Here is a 17,422-nt window from a genome sequence, read left to right on the forward strand (position 1 = left end):
ATTGGCCTGGAGTTTTCTGGGATTGCTTCGTACCATGCTGTGGAGGTGGTAATGATTGATATGTTAAGTGTCCCAGTGGAGTCTGTATGGGGTGTGCAGCTGCTCGCCGGCCGGTGGGCGATAGTCAAGTTCAACTCTCCGGCGATTTATCAAGATCTCGTCACGCGCTATGATGGGCGCTCATTCGATCTTCCTGGGGATGGTGGGTCGGTAACCCTCTCCGACCGTTGTGGAGCCACGACGTATGTGGCTGTGCATGGGAAGCCTTTTGAGTTCCCTGTGGATCTTCTACGTTGGTACTTTGCCCGGTTTGGGCGGGTTCTACATGTGAGGATGAATGCTGTCCCTACCGGGAGATGGAAGGGGGTTCCGTGTGGGACTCGCACTCTCGCCATGCGCCTCCGGGGTTTTGTGCCGTCCTCCATCATGCTGTTGGGGTTCCTGATTCGTGTTTTTCACGCAGGACAACCTCGGACTTGTTTCCGGTGCGGCCTCCCAAGTCACCTGGCGGCCGGTTGTAAGGAGTGCCGGGTCACCCCTGTAAACCATTTCCAGGAGGAGGATTTTTCCCCGCTGTCGGCCCTGGACCTGTCTCACCGTGATGGTCAGGATGTTGATTCCCTGCTAGTTTCTGCCCCGGTGTTGGATGGTGGTGTGGATGTTGATGTGGGGGTTGTGGCGGCCCCGCCCCCGCCACCGGCTTCCCCACCTCCGACGTCCCCACCCGTCGCCCCTGCCCGCTCTGTCTCAGCCGCCCGTGCCTGCTCCGTCCCTACATGTGGCATCTCCTGTCCCTTTGGATGTTAGCGGCGTGGAGTCTCCTGCGGTGTGTGGTCCGGTGCCCCCGGTCGTGGAGGCTGCGGTTCTCTGGGGCCGGGCCTTGAAAGCGCGTCCATCGGAGTGTTCTGCTGTGTTACAGGATGATGGGGGGTGATAGCTCGGATGACCGACAGCCCATCTCCAAGCGCTCGAGGCGGGTCCAGAGTGTGTCCCCCCTTCGTGGGGTGCCTTGGGTGGAGGTGGAAGAGTACGTTGATCCGACGTCTCCTGTCGTGGTTAGCGGTGCTGTGGGGGGTTGTGCTGCTTCCGGAGTCGCCCCCTATACCTACTGCTGATGACTCCCCTCGGTGGGAGGTTGCTCCTGCCGAACGGGACCTCGTCGTGGTCTTACGGAAGGATGTGCGCCGAGGTGCCTCTGCTCCTATGCTAGGTGGCGGGGGCCCCGACTCGTCTGTGTTCTCTGCGGGTTCCCCTAGTGTGCAACCCTGTGTGAAGCCTCGTGAGGCCTCGTGAGAAGCCACGTGCGCTGGTCAGTACGAAGCCCTGTGCGGCGCCCGAAGAACCTCCCAGTGCGAAATCACCTAGTGTGGACCCCTTCCCTGTGCTCGCGGCCGACGGGAGCGTGGTCCCTAAGTCATGGGTTTTGGACCTCGTTTGAGACGACCGAGTGCGTGAGGGCCCGTGGTGCTCGTCGACTATTTAGGTACCGAGGTTGAAGGGGTTTATTGTGGGGTGCCTGATTGGATGCCTCGGCCTTGTGCGTCTCCTGGTAGACAAGTGTCCGAGGACGTCCAGCTGGTCTGGGAGGCGTACTGCTTGCGCTTCCCAGCCAAGGAGTTTCCAGATAAGTATCGTTAGTGCCTGTGTTTATTTGTTTACTCTGTTTATTTTGTTACCGTGTCTGCGGTTCTATGTCTGGTTTGTCTCCGTGTTTGGTTTCGCCCTGTTGGGCGGTGTGCTTGTGTGTTTGTTCTGAGTGCACTTTTTTTTGGTTGTGTTGTGTTGTGTTGTTTCTAGGGCTGTTTGTGTGTGTGTGTGTGTGTTTGTTTGCCGGTTCCTGCATGTTCCGGTTATGACTTCCTGTCTGTCTTGGCTTGTAGTAATGCTTGTGTAGCCTTTCAGGCTAGCTTGTTACTAGATTTGTATTCTTTTGTACCATGTTATTCTGAGTCTTTTTTGTTTCCTGTTATACACTTATTTGTTTTTCTGTTTTATGTTTCCTTTCTGTTGTTCTCATGTTTGTTTGTGCTTTATGGATCACTGCTTGTACTGTTTTGACTAGCTGTTTTTATGTGTAGTTCATGTACTTTCCTATGTATTTTTTTTGTTCTTTGTTTTCCCTTTTATGTTATGTTGCTCTGTGTTACTTGTTTTTTGTTGTCATTCTATGTTCCTTGTTATTCTATGCTTTACTGTTTTATATGGTTGCATATACGCTGTTTTACTTTGTTTTAACAATAAAAAGAAAAAAAAAGATGTGGTCCGTCCTGGACCTGTATTAATGGTGGCCTCGTTTGAGCAAGAGTCTGTACAGTCTCTTGCGGGTGTTAACAGCTCTCTGATTTTTTCACTTCATCACAGGTTACCTGCCGAATATTTACTCCATAACAGTTGTACAACAACATTATAGTCAATAACATGTGACATGTATTAATGAAGATTGTATAATTGGTAAAACCAGGCATACCCTTGTTTGGGTGTTGTCCTACTTTATAACCGAGTTGAAAATCTAATGTTATCAGGCCTTCTAATAAAATATACTAAGTTCAAACCAGATATAAAGGTAGTCCCTGAAGTTGGTGAGATCATTGTGGCAGATTCGCTGTTGGTTGACTTCTAATTTCGAGTCTTTGTAGTGAAGCGTATCGCTAAAACTTCAACCAGTCTTTGACTCAAGTCCACAGCCCGTCCTCCAAGCAAGGACCCAAAAGTAATTCCATGCACCCGCCAAGCCCCCTGTTTATGAATGAAAAACGCTTTACACACGACTCACAACTGATTTCATTCGAACACTTCTAGAACAAATACTTCACTGACGAATTATGTTTGAACCACAACGCTGTAAATGCTTCACCCACGTACCTCAAATACAAATAATTGGTAACAGAACCTAAACACCTAACCTAACCTAACCTAAGGCTATATATATGCACAATAAGCTAATATATTACAATATTAATTTATATTTGAGAAAATTCCTGTTTTGAATGAACAGCATGTACAAATTTATGAATACGTCTGTGGGGTCGATCGCTGGATGTAATGTACTTGACGTGAGGACGGGGTGTAAGTACATTACATCCAGCTGTCGACCTCAAAGACGCATTCACAAATTTTTACATGCTGTTTATTTAAAACGGGAATTTTCCTAAATATAAATTAATATTATAATATATTAGCATATTGTGCATATATAGGCATAGGTTAGGTAAGGTGTTTAGGTTTTGTTAGCAATTATTTGTATTTGCAGTACGCGGGCGAAGCATTTACATTGTGGTTCGAACACAATTCGTCATTGAAGTACTTGTTCCGGAAGTGTTCAAACGAAATCAGTTGTGGGGTCGTGGTGTAAACCGTTTTTCATTCATAAACAGAGGGCTTGGCGAGTGCATGGAATCATTTATAGGTCTTTGTTTGGAGGACGGGCTACACGAAGAGCCTTCTTTGTTTACATTCAATGTCCGAGCCAGCTGCCTCCACCTCGGCGTCTCGAAAATATGGTTTAAATTTGTGTTTTTATTGACAATGGGCAGGAGCCTTTAATTTTATGGTTCATTTCATTAAGTTAACCCAAAGAGAACACTATTCTATCAAGTTTAATCACCATACTGTTAGTTTGAAGATACGTGTTGTGTTAAATGAATATTTTGATAACGTCACGGATTTCCCGTCTCTATAATCCTTTTATGACTAACTAATATAAATTAACAATGTCTTATGGCAATTAGTATGTTAGTGTAGGATTTCCGACACCTGTGATGAGCAACTCCTTCTAGTGAGAACCAGTGATGAGCACCTCCCTGTAGTGAGTATCCGTGATGTATGCTTCCCCTCAAGTGAGTACAAATGATGAGCACCTCCCGCTAGTGAGTTTCTGTGATGAGCACCTCACTGTATAATGTGTGCCTGTGATGAGCACCTCCCTCTACTCTCTAGTGAAGACCTGTGATGAGCACCTCCCTCTAGTGAGTACCTGTGATGAGCGCCTCCCTCTAGTGAGTGCCTGTGATGAGCACCTCTCTCTAGTGAGTACCAGTGATGATCACTTGTCTCTAGTGAGTACCTGTGATGAGCGCCTCCCTCTAGTGAGTACCAGTGATGATCACTTGTCTCTAGTGAGTACCTGTGATGAGCGCCTCCCTCTAGTAAGTACCTGTGATGAACACCTCTCTCTTGTGAGTACCAGTGATAAACACCTCACTCTAGTATTTCCCTCTTCGCCTTGATACTGAAAATGGAAGGTGTAGTGAGTGAACTGGTGGTAGTGAGGGAGCTGTTTGGGGCTCTGACGGCAGCGTTGGATTCCCCGTGAAAGGAGCTACGACAGATGCAGGAGCTAAGACATATGAAACAATGACAAGAGGAAGCAAAGGGGAAGAGCAGCAGTAGAAAGTCTTCTCATGGAATGTCGTAGACAGGGGTCTTAAAAAGACTATGACAAGGCCGCTAACAGATGTCCTAAAGGACTCCTAACTCATTCGTCGTGTTGGAGGACGGGTGCTGTAGGGAGACTGCAGTTTGCTCGAATGGGAAGTCAACGAAGGGAGCGCAGGTCCCTCAAGGTGTTCAGAAAGTAAATAAAATACCTAAGCTAGTTTTGTTTGTGGGAGATTCCCAGGTAAGGTATTTGGATAGAATTTTTATGTCAGAGATAGGGGGAACAGGTTAATGGTTTGCTATCTGGGAGCAAGGATTGGTGATATTGTTAACAACATGAATGATTTTATAGCTGGAAATGTGAACAAACCGATTATTTTATTTGTATCAGAGCCGGTGGAAATAATGTAGGACGAGTTAGGAGTGAGGCACTGATACAGAGGTTTAAGACAGCCATAGAATTAGTTAGGAGTACGGGAGGAATCCCGATCATGTGGCATTCTTCCAAGAAAGGGAGTTGGAAATGAATGGTTGTCGAGAGCACTTGGTGTCAATTGCCGACTGAGCAAATATTGCAAATCAAATGCAATATTATTCATAGATAACTGGGAACACTTCAATGGAAGAAATTACATGTATGCTCGGGATGGGGTGCATCTATCAAGGGCTGGGGTTGTTGTTGTTTCCAACTCGTTGGAACCTGTGGTTGCAGGGAGGATTTGTTTGGGATTAAGCTGTTAGAAGATAATGGAATAGGAATTGATATGGGGAAAGGAGGTAATAAAAGCATGTGTTTGTGGGGAAAACGAATTCGCAAAATGAACAGGGAAGGAGAAGGGCCTCGAAATAACAATACACTTATGCATATTAAACGATGAGTAGAAGTCTAAGAAACAAAATAAACGATTTAAATGCTCTTTTCTGCATAGAAAAAATATATATTATGGCACGTACCGAATCATGGATGAAAGTAGAAATTAGCTGAATATCAAATAAATGGATTTAAACTATTTCACTTAGATATATTAGACGAAGAGGGGGAATAGCTATATAAGTTAGAGAAAATTTTAAATGTAGTCTCAAAGAGTGAATCAAAACTGAGCCACACACAGAAACTATTTGGCTAGAATTAAAAGAAAAAGCTACAAATCATATGATAGGAGTTATATACAGGGGTCACCAAACTTTATCAGAATGGAAGCAAAACATCTATGGAATTAAATATCTAGAGCATCTAGGTCAAACAGTATTTGTGTCATGGGTGACTTTAATTCCAGTGGAATAAACTGGTTGAACAAAACAGGGAATAGTGAAGCAGAAGATTTTCTAGAATTAATTGACGATTGCTTCCTTAAGCAACACATTAAGGAACCATCACGTGAAAATAATGTTTTAGACTTATTGTTAACTAACAGGGGAACACAAATTAATGACATCGAAATAGCGAGTGACCTAGGGAACAGTGATCAAAGAGAAATCAGATTTAGCATAGAATAGAGTTGTAGGAGAAAATTTTGTTAAAATGCCAGATTTTCGAAAAGCTGATTTACTGGCCTAAGAAATTTGTTGGGTGAAATAGATCGGAAAGTCCTGGGCATTGAGGGAGGGTCGGTCTTGGAGCCAGACGTGAACCCAGCGATGGGTGATGTAATAAGGGATTTTGATGTGGATACAAAATACAACTTATTTAAAAATATTTAAAGTATAACACAGGAACGTAGTATACCATACAAGTTGAATAGATCAAATAATAATGACCCGAAATGAATAACAAAAGATCTGAAGAACCTTATAATTAGTAAGAGACCTTGGTTCAAAAGGATTAAGAATGGGGAAGTCAGTTTAGAACAAGAATTCGTCCAACTGGTTAGAAATGTTAAAACGGAGATAAGGAGGGCAAAAAGAAACTATGAAGTTCACATAGCAGGGCAAGCAAAGACAAATCCTAAGGCTTTTTTCAATTATATCGAACAAAGATTAGGGAAAGGATAGGTCCATTAAAAAACTGACAGGTCAGATAACTGATAATAAGAAGAGATGAGTAGTAATTTTAATAAATATTTTATCTCTGTATAAACAAAAGAGGAACACAGATTATGCCTTCAGTTGAACAAATCTATTTGGGTTGGGACGAGGACAGGTTGACTAGTTAATAGTTACCAGGGAGGATGTTATTAAATAAATAGTGAAACTCAAGCCAAACAAATCCCCAGGGCCAAACGAAGTGTTTGCCAAGGTACTTAAAAATGCAAAAAGGAGCTTTGCGAGCCAATGTCTACCAAATTTAATAAATCATTAGCCAGGCATAGTGCCAGAGTCGTGGAAGGTTGCTAATGTGGTACCAATTTTCAAGGAAGAGATGGAACAATTGCATCAAACTATCAACCAATTAGCGTAACGTCTATTTGGGAAAGTTACTTGAATCGATAATTTCAAATACCATTCGTCATCATCTTGAAAAACATAAATTAATAAATGACTCTCAACATGGATTCACAAATGGACGTTCATGTTTAACAAATTTGCTATCATTTTATTCCAGCATAGTTGAGGCAGTTGATAATGGTAAGGTTTGTGATGTGTTCTTTGACATTAGCAAAGCTTTTGATACAGTGCCACATGAAAAACTGATTAAAAAGATAGAGGCTCGTGATATTGGGAGTGCTATATTAAGTTGGATTAGGGCATAGCTATACCAAAGGAAACAGAGAGTTAGTATAAATGGGGTTAAGTCAGAGTGGGAAAATGTTGTAAGTAAAGTGCCTCAAGGATCTGTCGTGGGACCTCTGTTGTTCATAATGTATATAAATGATTTAGATTCAGGTTTGAGCAGCAATATTTGCAAATTTGCCGATGATACAAAAATCGGGAGGGAAATAAACCGGGAAAAAGGCCCGCTTTCATTTCAACACTAAATAGGTTTTGAAATAGATAAAAGATTGGCAGATGCAGTTTAATGCTGACTTAAAGCTTTGTAAGGCTTTGAGGCTAGGTAATGATGATTGAGTTACAAGATACAAGCTAGATGGTGTTGAAAGTGCGAAGTCGGATTGTGAAAGGGATCTGAGAGTTATGAACAAAAAATCAATACGTAAATGTTCGTAAAAAGGCAATAGGACACTGGCATTTATTAATCGTGGCGTTACTAATAAAACACCTGGTGCTGTTCTTCAGCTATATCTTGCTCTGGTTACGCCCAGTTAGATTACACAGTTCAGTTTTGGTCGCATTCGCTGGAAAGGAAAGAAAAAAGTTAGGGGCGACATGATAGAAGTGTTCAAGTGGATGAATGGACTTAACAATGGGGGATATTAATAGGGAATTAAAAGTAGTATCAACACGAAACAATGGGTATACGTTGGATTAGTTTAGATTTAAGAAAGACCCTGGTGAATACTGGTTCGGTAACAGGGTTGTTTTTTTGTGGAACCAATTACCGCCTAACGTGGTGGAGGTGGGGTCTATTGATTGTTTTAAACGCGGGTTGGGCATGTATATGAGTGGGATTGGGTGGTTATAAATAGGAGCTGCCTCGTATGGTCCAATAGGCCTTCTGCAGTTACCTTCATTTTTATGTTCTTATGTGATGAGCACCTCTGATGAACACCTCCCTCTAGTGGTGGGAGGTGTTCCTCCACCCCCATCCTCCCTTATTGGGTATTTCCCTTTGAAATAAGTTTCCGGGGTTGAATATTTCCCCTCTAGTAAGTTCCTGGGTAGAGTATTTCCCTCTCTAGTAAGTTCCTGCATAGAGTATTTCCCTCTCTAGTAAGTTCCTGCATAGAGTATTTCCCTCTCTAGTAAGTAACCTTGTTGGGTATTTCCTTCTGTACTGAGTACCCGTGTTGAGTACTTTTAGTGAGTCACTTCCCTTCAGTAGTTCATAATTCCTTTGTCTTTCCCTAAAAATTCACATTGTTTTGTATATGAGACAGTATACCTGTCTGGGGCCAAGTGCTTCACAATGACACATAATGAACAACAGTTTAGGATAACTAACACCTTTGGAAGAAAAAATAGGTTACATAATTTAATGCAAAATTCATTTACTTTCATAGAGCAAAATAACTCCGATCACTTATCATGATCTCATGCAGCATCATTGTTGCATTATGTCAACAATAGTATGTTACTGTGTTTTGACTTCGTGACTTACAACAACATATTTGTTAACTTTCTCATGTATTCTACCTGTGACGGACCGTTGCAGCTTCCTGGACGAGTCGCCCCGCTGGTTGATAGTTCGAGGTCAGCGTGGCCGCGCCCGCCGGGTGCTGGAGAAGGCCGCTCGCTGGAACAAGGTGACTCTCCCTCCAGAGGACCATCTCCATCACCTGATGACCCAGATCACCGGGGAGCAGGTAATGTCTTGTCCAATATGTCACCTTTCTCCTCATACAATTTGTTGTTAACCAGTGAAGAGTTATTATGAGAGTTAGTTTTGAGCAGGAAGGGAGATGAGTCAGGCTCACTGTAGATAACATCAATATCGCAGCTCTCCTCTAATTAATACAATCTTCAGCATATAATTCTAACGATTGTCTCCTAAAATGTTGGAGCCCTTGTTTCAATCTATTTATTATTTTCCAAAACTCTGCCATTATATGGTTTATAACAACACTATTGTATTCTTGGAAGAGAAACTCAGTGGCAATGGGAAAGTTTAAAATGGGTAAGGGAATTTTAAATGGGTAATGGGTAAGTATACAAATTATAAGTAAATAAATTATAAGTACATATACATATTGTCACCGTTCCGCCCCCCCCCCCCCCCTTCCTTCCTTACGTAGGTAGGGTTATTCCCGCGGGTCTTCGCCCCCCCCCTTGTACCTGGGCCCCACTGCTCGCCCTGGGGCCACCCCAGTCTACCAAGGGCTGGCCTTAAATTACACCACTGGCGAGTGGGAATTCCAGCCATACCTCTGTTACTCTCGGTTCGATTTGCCCGCCATGACACTGGGAAGATATTCAGGTAAATCCTTACCTCTTCTTCCAAGGTTGCTAGCTGGGTGTTTATATTCGTGTCCCAGCAACACTTCTCAGTGGTCTTACTCGCTATCGCAGCCCAAGGATGCAATCTCAAATGCATTGCAGAGTAACATAAATGATTTATTCAAATAGCCCTAGAGATGGGAGGCTCACTTAAACACAATATTAAAATCAATACATTTACTGAAGAAAACTGGATCCGCATAGTGGTTAATATACTTGTGTTACGTCTTGTCCACACCGCTCGTTGAACTACAGGGACAATAATATACGTTGTTTGTCTAGATGAACATGAGAGTAAACCCTGTATCAAAAGGCGTTCAACCAGGGTGCCTCATCAGTTCGTACCATACAAGAATAACTAATATTTTCACCAGGTTACAAAATAAACACATAAAAGTAAAATTATATATATAATATTTCTAATAACAAGTAATATAATGGCACACTAAGATAATTATAATATAATAAAGAGTTCTCCCAGATAAGAACTACTAAGACAAGATACAGAAGATAAAACAAACAGACACAACTTATCAGACTAGTTACCTCAAAGGCCCGCTCTCAGATACTAACTCAACTGGCGTCGGAGCCCCCCCCCCCCGGCTCTCGCCCCCTCCACAACATAACGAGTGGTAAATTTATATACAATTATCTTACTTAAATGAGCAACATGATTGGGCTAAGGCAAACATTAAAATAACTTAAATATGAATGATCTAGTTAACATGCATCAACAGAGGTACCATATTTTATATAAAACAAATATATTTATTGAGATTAATAAAGAGGAAAAACTGGCAACTACACAATACAAGCTTTCCTGTATTCTATCAGGAAGTTGACCCGAATCTCACACGTCCAGTACCTGTGACTTATCAAGCCCCCCGCTCCTCTCAACTGTGTTGCCAAGACATATGATACATTACAAAAATGAAATGTATCACATGTCTACATGCCTTCATCCAAGAACAAAACATAATAAATTTGATATTGTACATTAATGTGAGTATTCCTTAAATAGGAATACGTAACAACTTGGAACTGTCAGCTATTCAAGAGCTCGCTCCTGGCCTCTTGAACCCAGCCACTTCCTCCAGCTGCCCAAAAGTCTCTGCACCCACATATATATTTATACATCAACTCATGCCTACATGAGTAACCTGGCTCCTAGCCTAACTCTCTACTACACTGGTAGTAATAATAAAGACAATGTTCACGATATGAAAGATATCCTAGCGCACCTAGATCAAGGGGTAATGGGGGGGGGGGGGGATTTATCTACCTTAATTCTTTCTGCTACGAAGCCGACCTATCCTCTAGCGAGGGTTACTGAGGTCCCCGGTCCTGGCATTTGGTCCTCCGTTGATCAGGTCCCACACACAAGGTCCTCAGTCGACTTGTAGATGCGCGTCCTCGCCGTTCTTACACTCTGCAGGCAGGTCCTCCTCCTCTTCCCCTCGAGGTACTGGAGACATCTCCCACACTGGCACTGTAGACAACTTGCAGTCAGGTTCAGTGTCCCCTCCTCGGTGTGCGAGTGGACTTGACCTCAGGCACTGCAGCTCGCTGATGCGTTTGAGCACTGCAGCTCGCCTGATGCGTTTGAGCGTGGCCTGCTTTACGTCCCAGCCCAACGTTCGTCCCTGCCACAGACTATCAGTAAAAGAGCTCTTGGCGCTCTAAAACCAGCCAAGCCTTGCTTCCATGTACTCTACGGGAGTCGGATGACCTCCCACGATGTCTACAGTATAAATGCGGCAGCTAGTGTCCACTGGTTGGGGCTTCCTAGCCTCTAAATCGGGAGCTCACTCGAGCATAGCCGCTCTCTTTGACGGGCCGTGACGTACTGAGCCCGCAGGGGTGCCCGCCGGTGATTAGCCCGGTGGTCCGGTGATTAGCCCGGTGTCCGGTGATTAGCCCTGTGGTCCGGTGATGAGCCCTGTGGTCCGGTGATGAGCCCGGTGGTCCGTTGATGATCCCGGTGGCCCGGTGATTAGCCCGGTGGTCCGGTGATGAGCCCGGTGGTCCGTTGATGATCCCGGTGGTCCGGTGATTAGCCCGGTGGTCCGGTGATGAGCTCGGTGGTCCGGTGATGATCCCGGTGGTCCGGTGATGATCCTGGTGGTCCGTTGATGATCCTGGTGGTCCGTTGATGATCCCGGTGGCCCGGTGATTAGCCCGGTGGTCCGGTGATGAGCCCGGTGGTCCGTTGATGATCCCGGTGGTCCGGTGATTAGCCCGGTGGTCCGGTGATGAGCTCGGTGGTCCGGTGATGATCCCGGTGGTCCGGTGATGATCCTGGTGGTCCGTTGATGATCCTGGTGGTCCGGTGATGAGCCCGGTGGTCCGGTGATGATCCCGGTGGTCCGGTGATGAGCCCGGTGGTCCGGTGATGATCCTGGTGGTCCGGTGATGATCCCGGTGGTCCAGTGATGATCCTGGTGGTCCGGTGATGAGCCAGGTGGTCCGGTGATGATCCCGGTGGTCCGGTGATGATCCCGGAGGTCCGGTGATGATCCCGGTGGTCCGGTGATGATCCCGGTGGTCCGGTGATGAGCCTGGTGGTCCGGTGATGAGCCAGGTGGTCCGGTGATGATCCCGGTGGTCCGGTGATGATCCTGGTGGTCCGGTGATGATCCCGGTGGTCCGGTGATGATCCTGGTGGTCCGGTGATGATCCCGGTGGTCCGGTGATGATCCCGGTGATCCGGTGATGATCCTGGTGGTCCGTTGATGATCCTGGTGGTCCGGTGATGATCCTGGTGGTCCGGTGATGATCCTGGTGGTCCCGTGATGAGCTCGGTGGTCCGGTGATGATCCCGGTGGTCCGGTGATGATCCTGGTGGTCCGTTGATGATCCTGGTGGTCCGGTGATGATCCCGGTGGTCCGGTGATGAGCCAGGTGGTCCGGTGATGATCCCGGTGGTCCGGTGATGAGCCCGGTGGTCCGGTGATGATCCCGGTGGTCCGGTGATGATCCAGGTGGTCCGGTGATGATCCTGGAGGTCCGGTGATGATCCCGGTGGTCCAGTGATGAGCCCGGTGGTCCGGTGATGAGCCCGGTGGTCCGGTGATGATCCAGGTGGTCCGGTGATGAGCCAGGTGGTCCGGTGATGATCCTGGTGGTCCGGTGATGATCCTGGTGGTCCGGAGATGATCCATGTGGTCCGGTGATGAGCCTGGTGGTCCGGTGATGAGCCCGGTGGTCCGGTGATGAGCCTGGTGGTCCTGTGATGATCCTGGTGGTCCGGTGATGATCCTGGACGTCCGGTGATGATCCTGGTGGTCCGGTGATGAGCCTGGTGGTCCGGTGATGAGCCTGGTGGTCCGGTGATGAGCCCGGTGGTCCGGTGATGAGCCTGGTGGTCCGGTGATGATCCCGGTGGTCCGGTGATGATCCTGGTGGTCCGGTGATGAGCCAGGTGGTCCGATGATGAGCCAGGTGGTCCGGTGATGATCCTGGTGGTCCGGTGATGAGCCAGGTGGTCCGGTGATGAGCCCGGTGGTCCGGTGATGAGCCCGGTGGTCCGGTGATGTTCCTGGTGGTCCGGTGATGATCCTGGTGGTCCGGTGATGATCCTGGTGGTCCGGTGATGATCCCGGCGGTCCGGTGATGATCCTGGTGGTCCGGTGATGAGCCAGGTGGTCCGGTGATGAGCCAGGTGGTCCGGTGATGATCCTGGTGGTCCGGTGATGAGCCAGGTGGTCCGGTGATGATCCCGGTGGTCCGGTGATGATCCTGGTGGTCCGGTGATGATCCAGGTGGTCCGGTGATGAGTCCGGTGGTCCGGTGATGAACCCGGTGGTCCGGTGATGAGCCTGGTGGTCCGGTGATGATCCTGGTGGTCCGGTGATGATCCTGGTGGTCCGGTGATGATCCTGGTGGTCCGGTGATGATCCCGGTGGTCCGGTGATTATCCCGGTGGTCCGGTGATGATCCTGGTGGTCCGGTGATGAGCCTGGTGGTCCGGTGATGAGCCTGGTGGTCCGGTGATGATCCTGGTGGTCCGGTGATGATCCCGGTGGTCCGGTGATGATCCCGGTGGTCCGGTGATGATCCTGGTGGTCCGTTGATGATCCTGGTGGTCCGGTGATGATCCTGGTGGTCCGGTGATGATCCTGGTGGTCCCGTGATGAGCTCGGTGGTCCGGTGATGATCCCGGTGGTCCGGTGATGATCCTGGTGGTCCGTTGATGATCCTGGTGGTCCGGTGATGATCCCGGTGGTCCGGTGATGAGCCAGGTGGTCCGGTGATGATCCCGGTGGTCCGGTGATGAGCCCGGTGGTCCGGTGATGATCCCGGTGGTCCGGTGATGATCCAGGTGGTCCGGTGATGATCCTGGAGGTCCGGTGATGATCCCGGTGGTCCAGTGATGAGCCCGGTGGTCCGGTGATGAGCCCGGTGGTCCGGTGATGATCCAGGTGGTCCGGTGATGAGCCAGGTGGTCCGGTGATGATCCTGGTGGTCCGGTGATGATCCTGGTGGTCCGGAGATGATCCATGTGGTCCGGTGATGAGCCTGGTGGTCCGGTGATGAGCCCGGTGGTCCGGTGATGAGCCTGGTGGTCCTGTGATGATCCTGGTGGTCCGGTGATGATCCTGGACGTCCGGTGATGATCCTGGTGGTCCGGTGATGAGCCTGGTGGTCCGGTGATGAGCCTGGTGGTCCGGTGATGAGCCCGGTGGTCCGGTGATGAGCCTGGTGGTCCGGTGATGATCCCGGTGGTCCGGTGATGATCCTGGTGGTCCGGTGATGAGCCAGGTGGTCCGATGATGAGCCAGGTGGTCCGGTGATGATCCTGGTGGTCCGGTGATGAGCCAGGTGGTCCGGTGATGAGCCCGGTGGTCCGGTGATGAGCCCGGTGGTCCGGTGATGTTCCTGGTGGTCCGGTGATGATCCTGGTGGTCCGGTGATGATCCTGGTGGTCCGGTGATGATCCCGGCGGTCCGGTGATGATCCTGGTGGTCCGGTGATGAGCCAGGTGGTCCGGTGATGAGCCAGGTGGTCCGGTGATGATCCTGGTGGTCCGGTGATGAGCCAGGTGGTCCGGTGATGATCCCGGTGGTCCGGTGATGATCCTGGTGGTCCGGTGATGATCCAGGTGGTCCGGTGATGGGCCCGGTGGTCCGGTGATGAACCCGGTGGTCCGGTGATGAGCCTGGTGGTCCGGTGATGATCCTGGTGGTCCGGTGATGATCCTGGTGGTCCGGTGATGATCCTGGTGATCCGGTGATGATCCCGGTGGTCCGGTGATTATCCCGGTGGTCCGGTGATGATCCTGGTGGTCCGGTGATGAGCCTGGTGGTCCGGTGATGAGCCTGGTGGTCCGGTGATGATCCTGGTGGTCCGGTGATGATCCTGGTGTTCCGGTGATGAGCCAGGTGGTCCGGTGATGATCCCGGTGGTCCGGTGATGATCCTGGTGGTCCGGTGATGAGCCAGGTGGTCCGGTGATGAGCCCGGTGGTCCGGTGATGAGCCCGGTGGTCCGGTGATGATCCTGGTGGTCCGGTGATGATCCCGGTAGTCCGGTGATGAGCCTGGTGGTCCAGTGATGAGCCTGGTGGTCCGGTGATGATCCTGGTGGTCCGGTGATGAGCCTGGTGGTCCGGTGATGAGCCTGGTGGTCCGGTGATGAGCCTGGTGGTCCGGTGATGAGCCAGGTGGTCCGGTGATGAGCCAGGTGGTCCGGTGATGAGCCTGGTGGTCCGGTGATGAGCCTGGTGGTCCGGTGATGAGCCTGGTGGTCCGGTGATGAGCCCGGTGGTCCGGTGATGATCCTGGTGGTCCGGTGATGATCCTGGTGGTCCGGTGATGAACCTGGTGGTCCGGTGATGAGCCTGGTTGTCCGGTGATGATCCTGGTGGTCCGGTGATGAGCCTGGTGGTCCGTTGATGAGCCTGGTGGTCCGGTGATGAGCCAGGTGGTCCGGTGATGATCCTGGTGGTCTGGTGATGAGCCTGGTGGTCCGGTGATGAGCCTGGTGGTCCGTTGATGAACCTGGTGGTCCGGTGATGAGCCAGGTGGTCCGGTGATGATCCTGGTGGTCCGGTGATGATCCTGGTGGTCCGGTGATGAGCCTGGTGGTCCGTTGATGAGCCTGGTGGTCCGGTGATGAGCCAGGTGGTCCGGTGATGATCCCGGTGGTCCGGTGATGATCCCGGTGGTCCGGTGATGATCCCGGTGGTCCGGTGATGATCCCGGTGGTCCGGTGATGATCCCGGTGGTCCGGTGATGATCCCGGTGGTCCGGTGATGATCCCGGTGGTCCGGTGATGATCCCGGTGGTCCGGTGATGAGCCCGGTGGTCCGGTGATGATCCTGGTGGTCCGGTGATGATCCTGGTGGTCCAGTGATGAGCCTGGTGGTCCGGTGATGAGCCTGGTTGTCCGGTGATGATCCTGGTGGTCCGGTGATGAGCCTGGTGGTCCGTTGATGAGCCTGGTGGTCCGGTGATGAGCCAGGTGGTCCGGTGATGATCCTGGTGGTCTGGTGATGAGCCTGGTGGTCCGGTGATGAGCCTGGTGGTCCGTTGATGAGCCTGGTGGTCCGGTGATGAGCCAGGTGGTCCGGTGATGATCCTGGTGGTCCGGTGATGATCCTGGTGGTCCGGTGATGAGCCTGGTGGTCCGTTGATGAGCCTGGTGGTCCGGTGATGAGCCAGGTGGTCCGGTGATGATCCCGGTGGTCCGGTGATGATCCCGGTGGTCCGGTGATGATCCCGGTGGTCCGGTGATGATCCCGGTGGTCCGGTGATGATCCCGGTGGTCCGGTGATGATCCTGGTGGTCCGGTGATGATCCTGGTGGTCCGGTGATGAGCCTGGTGGTCCGGTGATGAGCCTGGTCGTCCGGTGATGATCCTGGTGGTCCGGTGATGAGCCTGGTGGTCCGTTGATGATCCTGGTGGTCCGGTGATGATCCCGGTGGTCCGGTGATGATCCCGGTGGTCCGGTGATGATCCCGGTGGTCCGGTGATGACCCCGGTGGTCCGGTGATGATCCAGGTGGTCAGGTGATGATCCCGTTGGTCCGGTGATTAGCCCGGTGGTCCGGTGATGATCCTGGTGGTCCGGTGATGATCCCGGTGGTCCGGTGATGATCCCAGTGGTCCGGTGATGATCCCGTTGGTCCGGTGATTAGCCCGGTGGTCCGGTGATGATCCTGGTGGTCCGGTGATGATCCCGGTGGTCCGGTGATGATCCCGGTGGTCTTGAGCTGATCCCGGTGGTCGACGTTCACAAGACTTGATGATGGTCCAAGATGGACCGAAACGTCGTCGTTTCTTCATTTCCTGGTGTGTGGTTTGTCATGATATCTTCGACCACGTTATTGTGACTCGTCGTCTACACTCATATAATATCAAATACAGTAACATTTATTATAAAATAAGTGTACAATAAAATGGCTAAAGTTGTCTTTATTCATTTCATGGATATCTAATGTAGATGCTAGCAAGATGTAGACATCACTCTCATGCTACGGTGAGACGTATAACCATACTTCCAACAGTAGGACACTCTTAAGCCCTATCCTGGGGTTAGACAGTCCCAAGCACATCTCCTTGGGTTAGACAGTCCTAAGCACATCTCCTGTGGGTTAGACAGTCCCAAGCACATCTCCTTGGGTTAGACAGTCCCAAGCACATCTCCTTGGGTTAGACAGTCCCAAGCACATCTCCTGTGGGTTAGACAGTCCCAAGCACATCTCCTGGGGTTAGACAGTCCCAAGCACATCTCCTGTGGTTAGACAGTCCCAAGCACATCTCCTGTGGTTAGACAGTCCAAAGCACATCTCCTGTGGTTAGACAGTCCCAAGCACATCTCCTTGGGTTAGACAGTCCCAAGCACATCTCCTAGGGTTAGACAGTCCCAAGCACATCTCCTGTGGTTAGACAGACCCAAGCACATCTTCTGTGGTCAGACAGTCCCAAGCACATCTCCTGTGGTTAGACAGACCTAAGCACATCTCCTGGGGTTAGACAGACCTAAGCACATCTCCTGGGGTTAGACAGTTCCAAGCACATCTCCTGTAGGTTAGACAGTCCCAAGCACATCTC

At 49.5% G+C, this 17,422-nt stretch overlaps 1 protein-coding gene across 1 annotated transcript in view; it reads left to right on the top strand.

Annotated features, from left to right (window-relative positions):
• Positions 1-942: 942 nt before the first annotated feature.
• LOC138358056 (organic cation transporter protein-like) overlaps positions 943-17,422 on the top strand; it is a 55,806-nt gene continuing 39,326 nt past the window's right edge. The window contains exons 1-2 of the mRNA XM_069315524.1: positions 943-1,289; positions 8,588-8,738. Of these exons, the coding sequence (XP_069171625.1) occupies positions 943-1,289; positions 8,588-8,738 (498 nt within the window). The remainder of the gene's footprint in view (positions 1,290-8,587; positions 8,739-17,422) is intronic.

The sequence above is a fragment of the Procambarus clarkii genome, chromosome 81, assembly GCF_040958095.1.
Source record: "Procambarus clarkii isolate CNS0578487 chromosome 81, FALCON_Pclarkii_2.0, whole genome shotgun sequence".
In the NCBI taxonomy this organism is placed as follows: Eukaryota; Metazoa; Arthropoda; class Malacostraca; order Decapoda; family Cambaridae; genus Procambarus; species Procambarus clarkii.